Genomic DNA, 22,248 nt, shown 5'->3' on the forward strand with positions numbered 1-22,248 from the left:
AAATATATTACTACGTTGCCCTTCCAAAATGTGGGCTGCAGCTCTGCACTTCCTGACCTAGGAGCACTGCAAGTACACTCGAGTGCGTGTAACATATATGTTTTATTGTAAGAATGAAGAAAAAGTCCAGTTAGAGGTATGCATAAACCTACGCTTAGTTCAGAACCCGTCGGGGCAGGATCCAATTTTTTTAGAAAAAATGTATCACGTCAAATTTTTACTCGCGCTTTTCGGGTTTGCGCTTTTAGAATAATATCCATAAAGTTCTACGGATGATTTTTTAGCTGAAACTTTTTTTTTTTTTTACTAAAATCACATGATTATTCCGTCGTAAAAGTCCTTTATTCATTAATTGTGCTGCCAGTAATAAAGATGGGGGGGGGGGGGCTTTTGGAAATAATATTAGAACGATAAAATTAAGTTTCAAAAACCCCGACTCAGACTGTAGTATTCCCTTATTTTTCGTCACGCCACACCACGCCACTGGAAATAATAGTAAAACAATAGCAAAATCAAAACAAAAGAGACTTACATTCGAACAAATTTTCTTTTCCACGTGTAAATTTAGAAAAAAATGGCAAATCCAACAAAGTAAGAAAACAAGAATATGATAGCACCATCAAAAACCCTATCCGAACGCCTTTTGTACTATCAGGGAAAAAACATTGAGGCAAAGGGGTCATTTTTCCTTACAAAAAAAAGAAGATCTGAGGTAAGTTCATCTGCTTTTTTATTACTTTAAACCATTTATGAACCCAGGCAACAGACGTGGTTTATAAAGTTCGATTTCTACCATCCGTGGCAGACTGTACAGTCTTACTCTTCAGACAAAAATTAATTTCATTGAAAAAACAGATTGTTCCCAGAGCTGTTTAACTGTTTAACATCTGATAACTAGCCGCTCAATATTTTTTCCGTAGATAGCGCTGCCTAGTTAGATGAAAGGAGGTTTTATACTTCTTTCACAAATACATTTAGTATCACACTATTATTCCATTTGACACGATATAACAGACTGCCGCATCAACAAAACACCATACATACTTATTGCAGATGTCAAGAACGAGAATTATACTATTGAAGGTAAGTTATAATATATATATTAGAGCTGATTTCGAAGTTCATCCATTTTAACAAGTGCTTATTATTCATGGCAGGTTTTGGCAGTTGGTGAAATAGCAATTTATTGCTTTAAAATGACGATTACTATATTTCATAAACTTGATCGGATTTAATTATGCTTTTATGAAATATAATCAAAGTTCCAAAAAAGAATTCACGTGTTGTAAATGTAAATAAACGTAGTACCATAGGCTCATAAGGTATTATAACAAGAAGTAAACCAGACATGGTATTTAGTCTGTCCTAAAAGCTGTTTAAGTACTTATATGCATATTTACGAACAAACTTTCATGACTGTACTAGAGTCCCTTTATACTGAGAGTCGAGACAATGTGAATCCATTTTTGACTCGTTACCGTATTTTAGGCCTCCACAGTGACACAACTGACACAAGCAGGAATAAATATTACATTTTCACCAATTGCAAAGATTATAATCTGGAATGGACCAAGGAATTACGGGTTCGACAAGGAACAAACGGAATGAGAGAGGGAACGAAGAAAGCAATTTGAGAATGGGCCGATCAAAGATTACGAAAAACGTTCAATTTGTGTAATCTTTATTCCCGTTTGTGACTCCATGAGGAGGTGTTGTCTTGACTCTCATGCCGCAATCACACGCTGAATGTGGGAGCTGAATGTGACTTGAATGTGGAAGTCATCGGCCCGATGCCTGAATTTTGCGCGTGGCGCGCAAAATTCAGCAACCAACGGACTAATGTAGGATTTGTCTGAACTATTCGAGTAGATTTGATACACATCTGGATGAAAATAACTCGAATTTGCTAAATTTCAGCCGTTGGGCGACCCTGGTAATAATTGGCGATAGGAGCTGCGTTTCAAAATACCATAGGAGTTCTTATAGCCGACTGAAGAAGGTGATAGAAAATCATATAGTAGAAAGTGGAAAAAATCATACGACTGGGCTACACGAAGTGATAAAAAATTATACAGCCGGGCTATAGTACCTATCGCCGGGCTTTTTTACACTTTATCGCCTGGCTGTTGCTTTTTCGCCATCGGCTATAAAAGGCTATAAGAAATTGTGTTGAAATTCGTGTGCTTTGTAAATCCATAAGTTTGTGCGGAATCACCTTAATATTTTACAAAACGCACATTATATTTTCCTTTACTACATATTTTTTTCGTCAATTAAAATGAGAACAATCCATACAGAGTGTGCAAACATTTCAAAGTCATGAGTTGAAAACGCTGACTCCACGAGATTAAATATTAGAGCCTAACACAGAGCGGAGCGGCGGCGCACTGGCGCCTACAAACCTAACAGGGATACTTCACGCATTGCGCAATGCGTGAAGTATCCCTGTTAGGTTTGCAGGCGCCAATGCGCGTTTCGCGCTGGCTGCCAGCTCGCCGCGCTGTGCCTCAGCGTACCACGGCGCTTGAAGCAACTATTTCATACCAGAGGTATTGCACAGTATCATACAAAATTGAAGGCGCTCCAGCATATCAGGAATGGTAGGCATCCTTCAAAAGTACGGAGCTTTCCTCGCAAAATAAATCAAGATACTACGGCCCAAATAGAGAGCGGTAGTCCAAAAACTCACTAAGTCCTAGCATCCATAATTAGTAACGTTTAGCAGACACTTTATCGCCAGGCTGTTGCTGAATCGCCATCGGCTATAAAAGGCTATAAGAAATTGTGTTGCCGGCTATAGAAGCTATTGGAAATCTTACAGCCGGCTGTAGGTCTATGGTATTTTGGAACACAGATTCTACTTCCAATTTTTACCAGGGTATGACTGTTGACTTCCACATTCAGCTGCTAAATTCAGCGTGTGATTGCGGCATAAGTATAAAGAGACACTAGACGGTACCACACTGACAATAATTTCGTGGTGGTTGATGAGGGGACTATCGCCAGTCTAAGAAGCAAGCGGCAAACATGTATTGTCATAGTGAAAGCGAACAATGTGACACTTATTAGCGCCAGTACCCGTGACTTTCACTCAGTAATTGCAAAGATGTATGAGAACCATTTGTGAATAGAGATTAAGTATAAAAAAATAACAAGTATAATAGGTAACAAATAACAAATAATCTTTAAATGACAAGTGGTTTAACTAGTGGCAGCTCTTTGGGTACAACGGCAGTTATCAAGTACGAGAGGCTCATAGCCATAGAAGAATTTGTGTGATGTAAATGAACACAATGTATTCAAAGGGAATTTAAGAACTATTGATATGAGGGGAAAATGCTCGGGCTGTGAGACGGAAATGTTCAAAACAAGCCTTCCTTGCTGAATGAAACCCTTCTGAGGTGCTGCGCGCGCAATTTGAAGTAGCCAATTTTCTCGACCTTCGCTCCTTTTCGCTAGCTCTTTGTTACTTGCGACCGAAAAATTTCCCCAGCGTACGGTAAAGAGGTAAGGGGACCACGAAAAGTCAGGAGCAAAACATCAGTTTTTCATAAAAGTAAAAAAGGGCTATTCTCCTAATTAACCCAGACGTATATGGGGTGGGGGTCTTCTTGCTGGCATTCCGGCGCTTTGGAGATGATATCTCGAATTTAAAGTGACAAAATCGAACCATCGAGGTATCTGGAAGCCCCTGTCTAAACCGCGTCTCGTATAATTCCAAAATTTGAACTAACTAGATCGTTCGTGTTTAACATTGATGCAGGAAAAATTATCATTGAATGACATCGGATGCTAAAATTCACAAAGGATATCTTAACTCTTTCCACTTTGAGCGACAGAGACGGATCCAGCAATTTGGCAACACCGCGTTTCCTTCATTTAAACCTACGACCAATGTTAAATACTCGAGTCTTGAAGGAGCACCTGGCCCCTCTAAAAATCGATACATTTCCATAGGTTTAAGTGGAGAAAAACAACGTTGCCAATTTGCTAGATCCGCCAATGTTGAGAGAGGACGTGGGCTGTGAGAGTAGCCATAAAATAAATTATCCACTCGGTTTTACCAACCCTCCTCGCTCACTTTATATCGGGAAATTTACGTTTCTAACTGTCCCCGAATACAAGGCCATTTTGACAATCTTGGAGAATTTTAACGCCTTGTTGAATCCTTAGAAAAAACATTATACAAAATATGTTAAACTTGCCACAAAACTTCACCCTCTATTCCGTGAAATTTCTGGCTTCACTCCTGACTTTATGTGCGATAAAAATGATAGGAATGGAATTTCCCCCCTTTGCCGGGGCAAACTGTGTGATCGTGACAACGGTGATAGGTAAAACTTCAGCCCTGCACAAAAATTTGCCTTTTTTGTCGATAAATTGCTCTTTTTTCATTTAAAAATTCATTTGAAAAGGAGCACATACACGCAGCTGTAAGAAGTAACACGCCACGTTCTGTTATGTTCAGAACTTCAGAGTAGCCCCTACGTTCCAAGAAAATTGGGATTTAAACCTTGGGCTAAGAAACACAATAGATTTTAAATGAAAAGCCAAGAAAAAAGACCTTTTTTCAAACATTTGCAGGCTCACTACCCGAAACGAGAACAAAAACTATAAAAAAGTTGCCAAACAAAAAAGTAGATCACAAACTATAAGATTAAAAGTATTACACTTCTCACGATATGTGGAAATCTCATAAAGAAGGGATATGTTCATTTCAAAGAGGAAACTTATCATCGGAATGAGGCCATGAGATATGGTTGTGTGCAGCACTAACGGGTGTAATTGTTAAAGCATTCAATGCGAGATGAGATCATGTTTTGTGCGTAAAAGTTTCAGTCATGAAAAAAAAGGCATGATTTTGTTATAAGATCAAGTTAGTTAGTTAGTTACTTACAGAGCGCCATATTCATTACGGTTATGAAAAATATACTTGAATTGTAACTGGATATTGTATACTAATTTCGTTAAGGATCTGTTGCAGTTTTACTCAATACGACAGTTTTTTCTTTACTGAAATAGTTTTAATTATCCAAAAATACATCCAGTTTTATTTCATTAACATTCCGATTGAGGGTAAATACTTTCGTAAAAAAAAATCAGACCAAAGTGCAGATCATGTCAATAATTTTCCTTTACGCCTAGTCTCCACGGGACGTTTCATGGGGATGGGATTTGTCCCAAGTTCGAATCGTGAGAGTGAAACTTTTGGGCTTCTTCCCCGTTAAATAAAGCAACACAATTTCTTCTCCTTCTCTCTGAGTCGATTTTAGGACCCAACAAGGACTCAGCTTGATACTGTGATAAGTATTTATGAATTCAAAATTTTTCCCAACTTCGCAAGTGAGATTTTTTCCTGGCACAAATTCCACGAAACGTCCGTGGAGACAAGCCCTCATATGTCAATGCTGAAACTACCAGATCACTTATCTCGGTTTTTGACGTTTCAGACTTCTTACCATGCTTTTTTAAATGGAAAACTAGTCAACGTCAATTCTCGAAAACTTCCGCGATTTTTCTTCTCTGCTCGGAAAAAAACCCTGTGAGGACTTCAAGGAATAACATTGATTTGTTCTTCTTCAAAAAATAAAATGAAAGCGAAGATTTTTTAACATGTAGATTTTGAGAAACGTGGTCTGGTAGTTTCACCTATGATATATACCTACCAGTGCTCTGCTTATAATTACAGCCATAATGTTTTTCTTGTTATTTGGACGTTGTCATGTACTAAAAGAGACCATGTGAATAAGGTTGGCGTGTAACATAGTTTTTTTGGGCTTAAAAACGTCAACTTCATAGCCTAATTTGCTCCCGAAGTGATTAATTCTCACATCGTTATATGATATGAACGTCAGCGATATATAGATGTAATGGAGTCAGCTGTTCCTACATTTTATTTTACCTGACTTCTTCACAGACACACCTGAGAGCAGAGATGTTACAGACACGAGGAGATATGTTTTCAATGAAGTCTTTTTATCGTGTGAGTAAGTAGATACGCCGTAAATATTTGTAAATACCGGAGTTAACACATGAATTTGAGCACCTGAAAATATATTTAGAGGGTCAGTTAGTTATCGTTTATTCATCTCGCAACTCTAATTTCTTATAACTTCATTTCCTCAGGGAAAAAAAGTTTTTCTCTGAGACGTTTGCTCCTCATATCATGTAACATCAACTAACTAAAAAAGCGCGCAATCAAAGCTTAGTTCATAACTGCCGTGAGTGGTGCGAGAGTCACATACGTCTGTGTGATGTACTTATTTTGCGAAACCTCCAAAAGAATCAAACAGAAAATTTTGTTTTTGAGTGCAATCTGTGAATCATCAAAGATAGTTGATATTTTTTTCTTTAAAAACAAAAACCCGAAAAACCAAGTGAAAATATTTGCGAAATTCGTTTCATACAATCTTTCAACCGGACAACAGAGTCTGAAGTCTGAAATGAATAATTCTTGTTCGCGCAGTTTTGCATAAAAATACACTTAATGTGATGAAATATCGCAACAGTCAACTCTTTAGCCAGAAAGTAAAGTTCAGAATCGATGTTTATCGAACATGACTGAATAATTGCATGATGAAAATTGTTGGATCGTATACCCTGTCAGTTGAAGGGGCACAATTAGATGTGCTTGCCAGTTGCTCTGTTATATTCTTAGACGCATATTTTTAAATCAAAGGAGTGTCTATTTTCTTTAGATAACGAATAACACTAATTTTAGGCAAGAAATGATTATATTCAATGTATTGTTATAGTACGCGTTGTTTCTTTTGACGCTTGGCCAACTCCCGTGGGAATGCTTTCATTCTTTTTAGAGCGTTCAATAAAAAGGCAGGATTGACCCACGGCAATGAGGAACTAAGTAAGTGTGCGATAAAGTAGAGTTCATAAATACATCCCAGGTTAGGTTTTTCCACCGTCGGATCATTTTCAATAAACGGTTTGACCAAAGCACCTACATACCACACGAAGACGAGCAGTAGTGACACCTTAGTTAAACTTGAGCTAAAAACATGCATAAGGCCACACTTTGAAGCTCGGCCGACGAAAGGCTCATGCTGTTGCTGAGGCGTGGACCTCGGTCAACACGAACGAGCAGCAACGAGAACCTCGGGGGACCGAGACACGGATGAATACCAAAAGAGCAGACGCAAGTTTACACCCTGGTGCACTCGTACATGAAAGAGACACGGGTTTCGTGGCTCATCTGCCTCCGCGGCGCCATCCGAGGGATCCCTTTGGCCCTGGGAAAGGAGTGGACTTGGACGAGGGGCGCCTTGCTTATAGACCCAGCCGGTATAAACCCGTTCACGACGGAGGTCTCGAACTCCATAGCGGTGAGAGCGTTGGCGTTCGTGTTGGCGTTGGTGATGGCGTCGATCTGCTCCGGGGTGATATCCTCGATGTCCACCGAGTTGCTCACCGAAGTGGTGAAGCCGTCCAAGTCGGCCGTGAAATCCCCGGTGGCCTCCTCGCTGATGGAGTCGGTCTTGGTGGAGAAGCGGGTCCTGGAAGTGGAGCTATCGCCGGAGCCGGCCCGCGCGAGAACACCCACAACCGTGGAGATGGGCTTGGAGACCCGCATCGAGTTGGAGTCGTTGCTGGTCTGCCGCTTGAGGATCCCTCCACGCTCGCTGCCGAAAGTCGAGGAGTCCTGGCTCGCCTGCCGCGGGAGGATACGACCGTCGTCGTTGACCAAGTAGGTCTCCTGGCTGGTCTGCCGCCGGAGCGCCGCGGAGCTGGTGATGTAGCACGAGTCGTGGGTCGTCTGCCGCCGGAGGACGGCGCCGTGCGGCCCCAGGGCGGAGCCCTTGCGAGTGCTCGTCGAGGAGGAGGCCATGGCCACAGTCTCGTACTTGCGCAGCGGGGCGCAGATCTTCCAGCTCCGGATGAGCTCCATGAAGCCCTTGCGGAACTTCTTGTTGAAGCAGGCGTAGAGGATCGGGTTGATGCACGAGTTGGAGGCTCCCAGCCACTGGGCGATCGGAGTGAGCGTTTGCAGCAGCTCCGTCCCCGTTTCGCCGGTCACCTTTATCCAACCGAAGATTATGTACAGAGGTAGCCAGGAGAACGCGAACAGGATCACAACCGCCACCAGCATCTTTATCACTTTCATCTGAAACAGTTTTAGCAATGAATGCAATGAAAAATTGCAACCTTTTTCAATGTTTTTGCAATAAGTTTCAATAAATGGGGCCCCTTCAAATAGGAGGTAGGCAACATACACAACACTCAGTGGACTTGCAATATTTTTACAATGTAATCGCTACTTATCGCAATTTGTGCTACTCGGGTACTTGGCGAATATTTCCGCAGTAATTTTCTACATGTTTATTGACTTTTTCCTCACTTTAAATTTTCTCTCGAATTATTCAAGGTATTTCTTTACAGTATTATACCAAGCGCATTTAATTGTGCGTGGTTCACTACATGCCTCCGAGGGAGCTTCGAAGAAGCGAGCAATGGCGCAACTAGGAATTCTTTAAGGGGGGGAGGGGGGTCCATTAAAAAACGTGACGGTAAATTTACTTCATTTTGTGTACGTCCCTGATAATATTTTATTTCCGCCGTCCAAAAGTAAAAAAAGGTACAATTAACGAGGCTAAGGGGAGGGGGTCCAGACCCCCTGGATCCCCCCCCTTGTCGGGTGCACTACGTTTCCGCACCCTTTTTCCCTTTTTTCATTTCCGCACAGTTTTTTTGAAAATCCATTTCCGCACACTCCGTTTTCGCGCGGTGAACGATTTGGCAACACAGCTGTGCGTCTGAACTGATTCTGAAGTTGAGTGGAGTATTTCCGTATTTTTTATACCATCTAAAGAAGCTGTTACTTATGTTGCAATGTGGCGGTTACTGAAAGAAGTTTGTGAAAAGAAGACGAAAAAGGAATTTAATATCAAGCTCCTGATGGTTGATTTCGAGTCTGCAGTACTGAAAGCAGTGCGAGATGTGTTTCCTTCAGCTATCATCAAGGGATCATCTCGAGTTTTTATAGTCGTCCAGTGTTGCTGTTTAAATCATGATTAAATTCAAAGTGTGCGGAAATGACTTTTCGGTGGAAGTGTGCTGAAATGAAAAAAAAGGCCAAAGTCTGCGGAAACGTCGCGCGTCCCCCTTGTCTACGCCACTGGAAATGAGTAAGTACTGACCTTGGACTTCTGCTGCATGCGCTCGAGGGCGGCGTCCTTGGCATCCGTGGGGATGTTCCGTTTGCCGACCCTGACCCAGATGAGGATGTAGCTGGCGGTGATTATGGCCATCGGCAAGAGGTAGGAGAAGAAGAGGTTGACTATGAGGAAGTAGAGGAGGCCCACGAGAGGGTTGGGCCACTTCTCGAGGCAGACCTGAATTTCGGGCACATCCTCGAAGACGATGACCAGGTCGAAGTAGAGGGCCCACGGCAGCGTCGTCGCGATGGAGACCAACCAGATCCCCGTGATTATGATCCGCGCTCGCCGCGTCGTGATCTGACATTTCAGCGGCCACCAAATTGCCAAAAACCTGCAACAATACAAATTTACTTACAATGTAATTTTCTCAGCGAGCAATATTTTTATTTATATATCTGCAGGCATGTTAAGATCAATAAGAATTTTTATGTTAAGATATCAGGACCGAACAGCTTGTCTGGTACGGTCATGTCGATCACTGGTAAAAAAAAACCTCTTGGACCAATGCCGCGGTGCATTGACTAATGACTTAAGAGTGCAGTTTCTTGTCGCCGGATTTAAGAGTCTAAAACTCTTGGTTCAAGCGGATTTATTGATTCAATTCAAACGTGAATTGAATCAATGCAAAATCCGCTTGAAACAAGACTCTTGAGTTCAAGACTCTTAAATCCGGCGACAAGAAACTGCACTCTTGAACCAAGAGGTTTTTTTTTTTTACCAGTGTAGGATGACGGAAGAGAGGCTGCCAAAAAAGATGCTTGATTGCAGGGCCGGATTTAGGGGGTGGCCACATGGGCCGCTGCCCTTGGCGGCACATTTAGGGGGCGGTAAATTTTGCAATTTTTTTAACTGTATGTATGAAAAGAATACGAATTCAGAAAAAAAAATTACTAACGAGAAAAGGCGACAAAATCTCTCATTTCTTGACGGTGTAGTAATTTCTAATTTTGTCGTCTTACAAGAGACAGCACCTTTAATTAGTCGAGTTAAGAGAGAAACTCAACGCGCAATTTGGCCTGGAACGGCGCGGCGCAGAGAGCATAATGATGACGAGGACTTGAGATGAAACGAAGAAGCCCACGGCGCGGCGGTCGGCATGTAACACACATTAGCGCCTACAAGTCTGCATGAATACTTAACGCATTGCGTCAAACATAGCGCGGACAGCAGCGGTCGGCGAGAAATGCATAGCCCCTACAAGACTGTAGGAATACTTCACGCATTGCGCCAAAACACAGTGCGGTCAGCGCGGCGCGCCACGGCGGCAGAAGTTAAAATTATTAAACCACATTCACATTCATGTTTGTTCTTTCATAATTTTTTCGTTCAATACTTGAAAGGCGTTGTCCACACAGAAATAGGTTTACGGAACTTAAACTTTCGTGCGAAGTTCCGTGAACTTTTGCTAGTAGTATGTTGAAAAGGCTTTGGCAAAAAATGTGTATGACGTAATTCATGGATGCCCCCAAAAAGAAATCTGGCAATAGAAGCCACCTTATAAATTTAATGACATATGTTAGGATTCAAGGCGAACGGTCTATATAAATCCTCATAGATTTTATATTTGCATTTGATCGAGATTATTCCCGGAAATCGCACTACCCTTGCTTGTGTTCGTCTCCGCCCGTTTTTAAATGTGTCAAATTATCAACATGAGATCTTCCCCCTCCACGTGATGTCCGCGTAGGTTTTATTTTATGATATGCCGCCCTTTATTTGAGATCTTTTTCATAGCATCCGCGTTGCGCGGTCAAAACTAAATCGTTTTGTGTGAGCTGTATATAGGCGCATCTCTCCCGTGAGTTGTGAGCTGATTTTCATTAATTGTGAAACGGTTTGATGTCACTGGCAGCGCAGCGCAGCGGCGCGACGCGGCGGCAGCTTCGCGCCTCGCCTTGACGCCGCGCGATGCCGGCCGCGCGATGCAGAGGTCAACCTCTTCACAGCATCGCGTCTGCAGTCGTGCAACGCAGTGAGGGCCCACGACTCGCCACTGCGTCGTCGATCCAAAATCAAACACAGTCGATACTCCAATATCGACGGTATCCAACGATTTCTCCTCACAAAATGTCGGTCGAAAGGGCATGTCGTGGAAACGTATTTTCATGATCGACTCTTCTGCAGTCACTGAAAACCTTTTTCATTCTTAAGTCTGCATAACATGATTGATGTACATTTTCTTCATCATTTATGAGAACAAGATGAAAGAATAAAGTATGGTTCCCGTGAAAACGAGGACTAATACGATTCAAGCGTTTTTGAAAGCATGATAGGTACCTAAGTATCTTTGTTGTAATTTAAAGTAAAAATGTGTTGACGGACCATTTTAAACGAGACCAATCCCAAGAATAATTCTTTGATAAGCGTACCTGACACATTATACTACGCCTAAAGTTAACATACAGGGTGTCCTAGGATTAAGAGGATTAAGTAGATGATTGAAGGAGTCGATCCTTTGGGTCAAAAAAGACGTTTTTGTGGTATAACTTTTTTTTTCTAAAAAATCTTTTCCTGGGGGCCACGGCCCTCTAAAGTTGGAGAAAAAAAATCGTCTTATTAACACCGTGACAATGTTTATCAACAAATATTGATGATAATCGGCAATTGGGCGTAATTTTTAGCGCTCTTTTCAATTTTGACCTTCAAAAAAGAGAAAACTCATTTTAAGGGTGGATTTAGGGGGGTATGGAATTAATATTTTTAGCGAAAAAAATTGATTTTTGACGGCATTACTAGATTCAGCGTTGAAAAATTTTGTAGAAATGTATGTAGCGTTTTCCGCAAGGACTCGTCGTTTTCGAGATAATAGGAACCAATAGGAATAACAGGGGATAATAGGGGGTAATGGGGCCCCCAGGGAAAGCATTTTTGGAAGAAAAAGTTTTACCACAAAACCGTCTTTTTTTGACCCAAAGAATCGTCTGAAAGTATCAATATTCGTAAATAATCCTGGGATACCCTGTATACTAACAAGTAATGCAATCGAAAAGTGGCTAGTACGTGACAGACTCGTGTTGTCCGGCATGGCATGTCACCTAAACGGAGCACTATATAAGTCTCCTACTCGGAGACAAACTTGATGTTTTGCGCCGGGGGAGCAAGTTCAAGTCAAGGCTCACAACTTGTCCCTGTTTGTAAAGCACCTTCACCCTGGGATCGCTCCAACCAATTATTCCTCGATGTCATTTCCAATCCTGAGATTTGCATTTTCAAGAGATTGCCTCTGTCTGCTTCTTTGCGCATTCATCTTGTGGTTCATTGTTCAATCTCCCTGTGTTAAGCGTTATTCAATTTTGCCGCCTATTTTTTTATTAAGGCCGTATAGGATCAGAATAGTGCGTTCTAGGCTTCCAGCATGAAACTTAGTGAGAATTTAACTGAAAGTACGCAAAGCGAAAATCAATTGAGACCGATGCTGGGATCTTTCGAAGTCTCCCATATTTTGGCCGCTTCAAGCAGATCTCCACTATTTTCTCATTTTCTGAAAGACCTAATCTTCCTATCAACATGCAAACATGGTAATTGATTAAAAAATCGAGGTACAAGCCAAAAATAATGAGAAATATCTCAAAATACTTGTAGATGAGAAATGACATGTACAACTACATGTAGTTTGGAATATTACTCATTATATTTGGCTTGTAGCTCAATTTTTAATTTAATCAATTACCATGTTCTATACAGCTTAGCCAGCCCAATTCGGCATTAAAATGTATCAACATGCAAATTAGCACTAGGTAATACAATATACTTAAACATGTTTAAGATTGAAAAAATGGAGACCCAAGTTCAGTCAGCCATTTCACTTTTACCATATTGGCCACCATTTTGGAAACAGCGACTTAGTTCCAGTTCTCTTCGGTCTCTCAGATTCAAAAGGCTACGCGATAAGCAAATACATTTGGCATCAATATTCATAAGTATGTTCAGAACAAAGTATTTTAGAGGTCCAAGTTCAACCCGGCTATTTTTCTCCGGCTGATGACCGCCATTTCGGAAGGTCGGAGTGCCCAGCCCCGCCTCCTCACAGATTTTCGAATGTTAGCGGCTGTTTTACAGCTGAACTTACTGCCGTGACGAGATGTTTTGTTGATCGAAAAATAGTACAAAAATTATTTTGGCCGGTATATAATTTGCATAAACAATATTTTTGGTTTGTCAGCGGATTTGCGATATTTCACGCGATTCCCTACAAATTTGCACGAGCTTTTGATCAGTACTGCTTATTGGGTAAAATTGATACAATCATTTCGGAATGTAAAATACGATTTTTTAAAAGAATCAACAAGACATCCAGTCGTGGCGCTCGGACTGGTAGCTTGTCTGCAAACCCACCGACTAAAGTGCGTATGGCGATGAGTCCAGGACGGCAACCATTGTTTAAGCGTTTGAAATGGGAATCAAGGTAAGCCAGATGGGTATCTGATACTAGGTTACGCGAGATCTGCCGATTTATGCTAACCCCGGACGCACAGGCCCTTCGCGTATTACGAGATGCGAAGCGTGAACTCGGCGCGGCGCCATGCCGTGAAGCGATGTCCAGTCGCAACCTCCTTCATCTGAAACAGGAGCATCGCGAGCATCCACGTCTCATCACGCGGTCGGCCGCTCTGTGGACGTACCAAGAATCGCGTTGAGATTTCAGACCATTTGCGCACGGCAACCAGGGCAAAGGCTAACTCTTCATTTAAGTTATTAGATGCATTACCTCTTCGTAACATGACGGCATTATTTCGATGATTCGACGCGAGAAAAAAGACTGTGATGCCGAAAAATCTAAGATTGAGTTAAGCATAATCTTCGCATAAACTCGCATGAGTGTCTTAAAAACATTTTTGGCACGAAGGACACCCAATCGGATAATGGTTTGAAGTCCAGCCACTCTTCAAGTGAGTTTACGATAAAAATTTCAACGCTGAATCATTTACTGTCAAAACTTCCGTATGATTCCATCTTATTGAGATTATAACGAATAGGACAGCTCCACTCCTCACCGACCTATCGAACAATCGCTCCTCATGTGTTAAATTTTTTCATAAGCTACCAGCAATCCATAATTTAATGCACAAAACTGATTTCTACATTGTATGAATGCGCCCAACTGTGTGTTTTGAGTTATTTTGATGTAAATACAAGAAAATGAAACCTACTTGAGGGCCGTCTATAAATTACGTGACGCACTTTTTCGGCATTCCACCCCGCTCCCCTTGACACGTGCTTTTGTGACGTAGGTCCCTATCCTTTGAAACGTAAAAACGAAATTGCGTTACGCTCTCCTAGGCCCCCTCCCCTAGAGCGTTACGTAATTTATGAACGGCCCCTTATTTCATTTGCACTATTGAATCATTCTCATTTTCAGCCCCCCCCCCCCTCCTCACCATTCTGAGAGCCACGTAATCCTTAAGATGGCTGAGGTAAGAAGGATCTTCCAGCAGCCATTTTCTCACTCCATTGGTGCTTTCTGGAGTACCTGTATGTGTATACAGAAGAGTATTGTCATCTTAATCCTTTTGCTGTAGAAAAAGTGTGGCGCTCTCTGATTGGTCGGCTATCATGGAGCCCCAAAGTTGGCCCAATATAAAGAAACCCCAGCCCCTCCGCTCCTAGTTCGGCCCAATGTTAACAAACAAGATCGCGACGAAGTTCTACAAAGTTCTAGATGTGATTTTGGATGTGATAGAAATTTTCGTATGATCACAGGGCCGGATTCACCTACTTGCCGCCCATGGGCCGCCTATATTCTGCCGCCCCCTTCTCATTCGTTTTGAAACTCGATAAAAACCATCGAATGAACGTGCCAGCGGGGAGAGGTGCATAAGACGCATTTACTCGTGCTGAACACATTTTTTGGGAAAGCCCTGTCAACACTACTTGCAAAAGTTTACGAAACTTTGCGCGAAAGTTAAGTTCTGTAAACCTATCTCTGTGTGGACAAGGCCTTCCATTCATAAGAAATGAACAAAAAAATTACGAAAGAACAAACATAAATGTGGTTCAATGATTTTAACTTCCGCCGCCGTGCCGCGCCGCGCAGACCGCACCGTGTTGGACGCAATGCGTGAAGTATTCACGCAGTCTTGTAGGCGCTGTGCATTTCACGCTGACCGCACTGTGTTTGGCGCAATGCGTGAAGTATTCATGCATTCTTGCAGGCGCTATCCGTTTCACGCTGACCGCAATGACCGCACTGTGTTTGATGCAATGCGTGAAGTATTCGTGCAGTCTTGTAGGCGCTAATAAGTGTTACATGCCGATTGCCGCGCCGAGGGCTTTCCTTTTCGTTTAAGTCCTCGTCATCATTTCTCCCTAAGTCGCGCCGTTCCAGGCCAAATTGTGTGTTTGGTTTCTCTCTTAACTCGACTAATAGGTGCTGTCTCTTGTATCACTGAAAGACGACAAAATTAGAAATTACTATACTCTCAGGAAATGAGAGATTTTGTCGCCTTTTCTCGTTTGTTATTTTGTTTTTATAAATCCGATTTTTTTTTTCATACCTACACTTTAAAAACTTGCAAATTTTTGCCGCCCCTTAGATTTGCCGCCATGGGCCGCGGCCCATGTGGCCACCCTCTTAATCCGGCCCTGTATGATCAACCTCTGAATTAAGTTCGGATCGGACTTTGAAGGATATTTTTGCCGAAAATAAAGTTTTGAGTGTGATTATCATTCATTTCTCAGCCGATAATACGTATTTCTCTGGGTCGAGTTCGTTTACATTGGGTCAACTTTGGACCTCCATGATAACCTAAGACCGATGAACCAATCAGAGAGCGGCACAGAGATGGCAATACTCTCCCGTATATAGGCCAGTGTCCGAAACTCACCTGTGAGTTTTAGGAGCCATGTGGCGCATTAAGCCCGATTTTTAGGCGACATTGAAGATGTTTTAGGGGCCAAATTGACTCCTTGCCTATATATTTCGGCGCATTTAGTGAAAAGTTAGACGCAAGATGTTTTCGTAACAGAATTGGATGTATTTATGCTAAAAGGAACTATGTGCATAGGGTTTTCGTGTAACATAGTTCTTTTTAGCATAAATACGTCCAATTAGTAATTAGCTGTAACTTGGGGAAGACAAAAGCACTAAGAATGAAATCGTGAAGAATAGAAAGAGCTTTCATTTGTGGTGCTGAAAATTCTTAGTTTTTTTTAATGCAAATACATTTGTTATTCTTTCTTCATGTGACTTCCTATGAAAATCCAGATTTTTAGGGGGCAATTTTTAGGGGCCACGTTGGCGTAGAGCTTTCATTTTTTAGGCGCCATGGCCGATTTTTTAGGCGCATTTGGCGCCAAAGCGCCAAATGCGCCTAAAAAATCGGCCATGGCATGGCGCAAATGTGAGTTTCGAACACTGATACAGATACTCTAATTTTCTCTCTGCATAGGTGCTTTCTCTAGGTAGATCATGAGAGGCAGACGGCACGGCGGCGAGGCGGGGGGGGGGGGGGCGACGAGGTTGAAGCATCGTAATAACAAATTATTGACGCGCGCGGATGTTCGGACGCTGAGCGCGAGAGCGCGCGGGCGTCCGCGTTTATGCTCGGGCCACGCGGCTGAACTTCGGCTCATTAAGCATCCATCAATTCGAGGTTGAGGTCAAAGCCAACTTGCTCCGGTTCCTCTGCTCGTACCTGCACCGGCGGCATCGGCACCGCTCCTTCTCTTACCTGTCCACAAATCATCCTGAATTTACCTTGCTCCGTTCCAGCGCCTTTCATCTGATACAAGCGACTTAAAAGCTCCACTGCGTTATCTCGCAACTTATAGTTTTCCGATGATCATATCATCGTGTGTGAATCAAACTGATGGAGGAATGATTTAATACTAAGGATTTCTGATTAGAGGTACCTGGGATCAGAATCTGCAGTTCCACTTTTTTCGAGTCGAGCATTATTATTAATTGAGGGGCTTGGAGGACAAGGTGCATAAGAGTAGTTTTTGAAAAAATTGACTTATTATTGATCTCAAGTAAAGCTAGTCTTAACGCATGTTCTGTGAAAAATTGTGAACTTTCTTTCCGGCATAAGGATCCATGTAATTTCGAAATTGCAAACGCGTATTTCTCGAAATAGCAAAAACTGCACTTATGCGCTTTGTTTTCTAGGCCCCTCAATAGTTGCATAGCAGGATAAGACCTTTCATAGAAGTAGCACTTGAAAGGATCATCACTAGTAAACTCCTTTAATTTAAAATATTGAAATTCAAAGTCCACGTGTGGCTCTGAGTTAACACAAGACGGTTTTCCGTGGATTCCCGACATTCTTTTCAATAAAATATTGCAGGTTTTGATTTTCAGAGCCTCATTTCTTGAGATGACTACCTCATGACCCAGGCTTCAAAAATCCTGGATTTTTACTGGTTGAAAAGCATCATTCACTAACGTATTGGTCGACCAAAGGTGTCGTAGTCACTTCACAGGCAGACAAATTAATTAATTTATTAGGTTTTTTGTAGTGGGTTTTGCGTATTGAGAAAAATTAGATGATGACCCAATCCTTCATTTGAGCACTTTGCACAAAAAAAGTGACAGCACAGCATCATCAATAAATATTTTAAATCGTCGTTTTTCCTTAAATACTTTGGTCTTACTCGGCGAGTCAAACTTGCGTTCATTCACAAATTGTACGAAACAAGCCCATCGATAAATTGTCACTGTTACGCCGCCATATTTCGTTAAAATTCTCCTATTATTATCAAAATGTCATGCGGAAAATTTGCTGAGCGATATGCAAAACGGCTATTCAGCTGTTCGCGCTCGCATGCGAACAAAAAACGCACTCGCGTGCGCAGTGACAAAAAAACGTTAGGTAAAAAAAAAAAAAACACGCTACTGATTGATACGCGCAGATTGATGAATGATTTATGACAGATGATTTTTGTCTAAATAAGACAGCGGGTCGATCGTGAATCGGTATCGAATGAATTTGACTGATGAACCCCTATCTTGACAATGTTATATATCGATCAAGGTCATTCGATATTGATTCAACAATCGAGTTCCGTTTCGCGTGGCGTCTCGGAGGAATTCCTTTGCCGATGCGAGTTGTTGGGTGAGGTTAGGTCAGGTGAAGGCCGTCGTGATCCCATCGTCCTGTATGCTGTCGTGAATTCGGTGCCGTTTTCCTACTTCCTTCGAATCTCTGCGTCGCACAATGGATCGAGTCAATTGGAGAGGTCGGACAAAATTTGGAAACTTTTAAAGCTTACAACTCCGTTTATACACAATTTTGAGCTTCTAAAAGTGGCTCCATTGGTTTTTTCGTGAAATTTTCTTCCAGATGCACCCCTTAAAATTTAAAATGTGACGAAATAGACATCAAAATTTGAAGTTTTAGTCAAAAATTTCATGTCCGACCTTTCTACTTGACTCGATCCACTGCGCGTCAAGCCCACTGATTTTATTTCCGATTTCTGTCTTAGGCACTGCTGTAAACGCATCCTGATTAGTCCGTCGGAAGAATCTTATTTTTAAGAGGATTTCGAAAGATAATCTTTTGAGCCTGTATTTTAATATCATCCGGCATTCTGCGTTCAATCCGTTTAGACCGAATTTCAGCGCTCAGAAAGAGGCGCTGGTAAACCATGGCGCATGAAAAATTAGTGCGTACGCAATTTCTTTGTCCTCTGCTGCTTGCAAAATGTCATGTACCGTAATCAAAAGTTTTCCCAGCTCCTGAAGATTTACAGACTGCCCTTAAAAATATTAGAATAGCTCTTAATTTTTAGGTTTTACGGCCGAATGGCGTCTGAATTTGTGGAATGAAATTAAAATTTACTTCAAATAAATTATTCGGAATCCTTATTATTGTACGGGTACTATAATCGAAGATAAAACATGGTGGAAGAGAAAAATAGCCCTGTTGTAGTTGGTGGGTAAGTTTCTGGATGCGGTCTTATTACTCTCTACTACAAGTGGGGCTCAAAATGTCTGCAGTTTGTCACAGAACAGTAGCATGATGCTGCTTCTCATGAAGCTAAACTTAAGCCTGACTTTCAAGTGTGAATGAACAGGACATACTATAATTTTCACTAATATATTTACCAGCCTTTATTGTGCAAGTTCCGCCATTGCTATTAGGAAATCATACGTGTATTTAGGCTTATGATGTTACAGATTTCCTGTCACATTTCATTTTGTCAATGAACCAATGATCATCATTTTTGTTCCAAGCTCCGTGCAATTCATCAGAATTGTTCTGTGAAAGTTTCGCACTCAAACGTCAATAGTAGGTTTCATATTTAAGGGAAAGAAACAAAAATCAAAAAATAGGACGACTTATTACAGTATAGGCTAAAGAAATATGCTACAAATCATGCTCATGTACCTATTTTTTGCCATTTATATGGCCGGAAACGTTGTACATAATACATTAAAATAATGCATTTTTCGGAAAACTGACAACGTCGCAATAAAAATTAGTGATAGTTTCCTTCATCGACAAAATAGACAACGCTGGAAAAAAGTTACGTCGTAATAGAAACAATCAAGCTTCAATTAGGGTCGCATGCGACGGATACTGACCGAATTTCATTGTAGCGCCTTGATGCAACTATTCGAGCTCGATGGATGCCCGTGTTGCATACGCTTGAAAAAGAAGGCGTTTTGATTGTCCAGGCACTCGCCACTTTTTCCACGACGCGGCGCCGCAACGGCGGGCTTTACTGCGAGGATTCAAAATAGCAGAGCGCTTTCAATTCTTCGTAGATATCTCCTAGGTACGAATAGTTACATAAAGGCGTAGAATTTGAGTATCGTCTTACCTATACCTTAGTTTTGATACCGCGGCCATAATTCAAATCTATTTTTATCGATGCGCGAGAGTAGACCAAATACTCAAATATTGCGACGTGACTTTACGTAAAGTGAAAGCCTTTTGCCACTCTCAGGAACATAGGCGGGTCTAGGGGGGGATATCGTACGCCCCCCCCCCCCCCCCGATCGCTCAAAGAAGGGGAGAAGAAAAATGGAAAAATGAAAAACGGAATGAACGGAGGAAAGAAGGAAGAACCCATACATTTAAGAATTATTCATGACAAAACTGACTCAAACTGCATCTTTAAAATTATGAAAATTTTCTCGGGGGAACCCCCAGACCCTCCCTACGCCCCCACCCCTGTTCGAAGTTTTTGGATCCACCTATGCTCAGGAAACCCAACCTCCCTCAAATTTAAACATTTTGAATTTACCTATTTTTTTTCTTTATCTTTTTGAGTTCTACTTAAAACTTTACATGGCCAACGAATCGAGTATTTATTTCGAAGTCTCGGAATGCAGTCTCTCAAAAAAGGCGTTTTGTCGAGCACACGCTGGCCGTGACAAAGAACTCAAGGGTGGTCAGGCAGGGGCAAATGGATTAAAAATTATGTATGGAATTTGATCTTGACATCCTCTTCACGAGCGTCAAAAAAATGCAAGATATCGAACAGATTAATCCTCGACACGGCAATTCGATACGAAAATTACGCATTGCATTCAATCATTTGGTAGATCCAACCGCGAGAACAATCCAACCGAGAACTTGATCAAGTTTAAGAGCGCAATTCCTCGTCAATGACGGTGACTGAAACAGCGACTGAAATGTCATTCATTGACCATTTTCCAAAACTTGAATTCACATTCCTAATCCATATTCATCTTGGATTCCGTCCGGTGCGGTATACTGAGGTCTTATCTTAGATCATATCAATTGGAATCATGTCTTACTTGCTTCCTGCTGAAAACTACGAGACATAATTTCGCGAATTTTGTTGTTTTGATGCTTTTTAGTAAATTGTAATTTGCTTCTCTAGCCGCAATTTTACTCTCCTAAGAGCGAGAAAAAAAATTTAAATCTGGAAATTTTATTACTTAATAGTCTGAGTTTCTATTTTGATACGTTTCAGTTTCATTGAAAATCTTGCGAAATATTCGTCAGAAATCAGTCTTACGTCGCTTAGCGTATGGTTTGCATTCAAAGTCAACGACCTATTGATGTAATTTTTATATGTTTGACTGGCCAGTCCATGGGCCGGCTGCCCAGTTCAAGAACTGGGCAAAAACATCCACCAGTTCGTAGACTGGACAAAAGGGGTGGCCGCTGGCCAGTATGCAGACAGGGCAAAAAAGTCGTTCAATCCCTGAGCTGGGCAAAATCACCAACAACAGAATGTAATGATGTTTTTGCCGATTTCTGGAAGTTTTTGTCCAAATTCGGTAATTCTTGGTTTTTTCCGGTCATTCTCACCAGTTTTCGGTCATGTTTGGACATTAGCGCACGTTCCCTGCTTTCGACGACGTCACAGGACATCTCAATTCTTCTGTCATTGGGAATGTTTTGATAACGTTATAAGTGCGTATATTCTCGACTTATTTTGGCTGTCCTCGTCGAATTTCGGCTACTTTTTAGATAGCTCACGGGAATCATGGAGTATCATAAAACATTCTGCTGAATGCATACATGCTTTGCCAGATAAAAAACTCGGTTCCTTAATTCTGCCCCCCCCCCAAAAAAAAAAAAAAAATAATGCGGTCTCATGAGACGAGCGTTCGAAGATCAATAACACCCATCAACAATATTCGGTTAAAGTGCGAACAAAATTGACTGAAATGTTTGGAAAATAATATTCACAATTTTCCTAGTAAATTCGGTTTTTATCTTAAGAAACGTGGCAACGTCTGATGGCCCATACGGCGTTCTTCCTTAGCACGATAGTGTTGGTAGAAAATCATACTGGCATAATGCCTTGGCAAAGAATACAAGGAAGAAGCTCGGAGAGAGGGATCCTCCGTGGAAGCGTCGCGTCGGACAGCCCCTAAATATCCCTTAACTCGGGAGTTTGGTGCCGCGGGATCGGGATCGGGATCGGGCAGAGGCCGCGGCCGGGCGGATGAAGCTCATGGCTTACTGTTGGGAGTGAGTCCAGGTCTCCCGAGGTGCTCTCCAGCTTTCCCATCTATTGGATTTATCTTTCAATAAAACACTCCCTTGGCTCCAACCCACACTCGTTTTGACCCTCTTACCTCCACTCTATCGTCTCTTCCGCTCTGGCCTCGCCTTATTCTCCTTCCACAAAACTGCAGCTACTGCACTGCCGT

General features: G+C 41.9%; 1 protein-coding gene across 1 annotated transcript in view; it reads right to left on the minus strand.

Moving 5' to 3' along the window:
* Positions 1-882: 882 nt before the first annotated feature.
* Positions 883-22,248, minus strand: part of LOC109043193 (neuropeptide FF receptor 2) — a 71,287-nt gene continuing 49,921 nt past the window's right edge. Inside the window, exons 3-4 of the mRNA XM_019060317.2 lie at positions 9,150-9,501; positions 883-8,116 (exon numbers count right to left, since the gene is read on the minus strand). Coding sequence (XP_018915862.2) covers positions 7,157-8,116; positions 9,150-9,501 — 1,312 coding nt within the window. The 3' untranslated portion in view covers positions 883-7,156. The remainder of the gene's footprint in view (positions 8,117-9,149; positions 9,502-22,248) is intronic.

The sequence above is a fragment of the Bemisia tabaci genome, chromosome 1, assembly GCF_918797505.1.
Source record: "Bemisia tabaci chromosome 1, PGI_BMITA_v3".
NCBI classification, from domain to species: Eukaryota; Metazoa; Arthropoda; class Insecta; order Hemiptera; family Aleyrodidae; genus Bemisia; species Bemisia tabaci.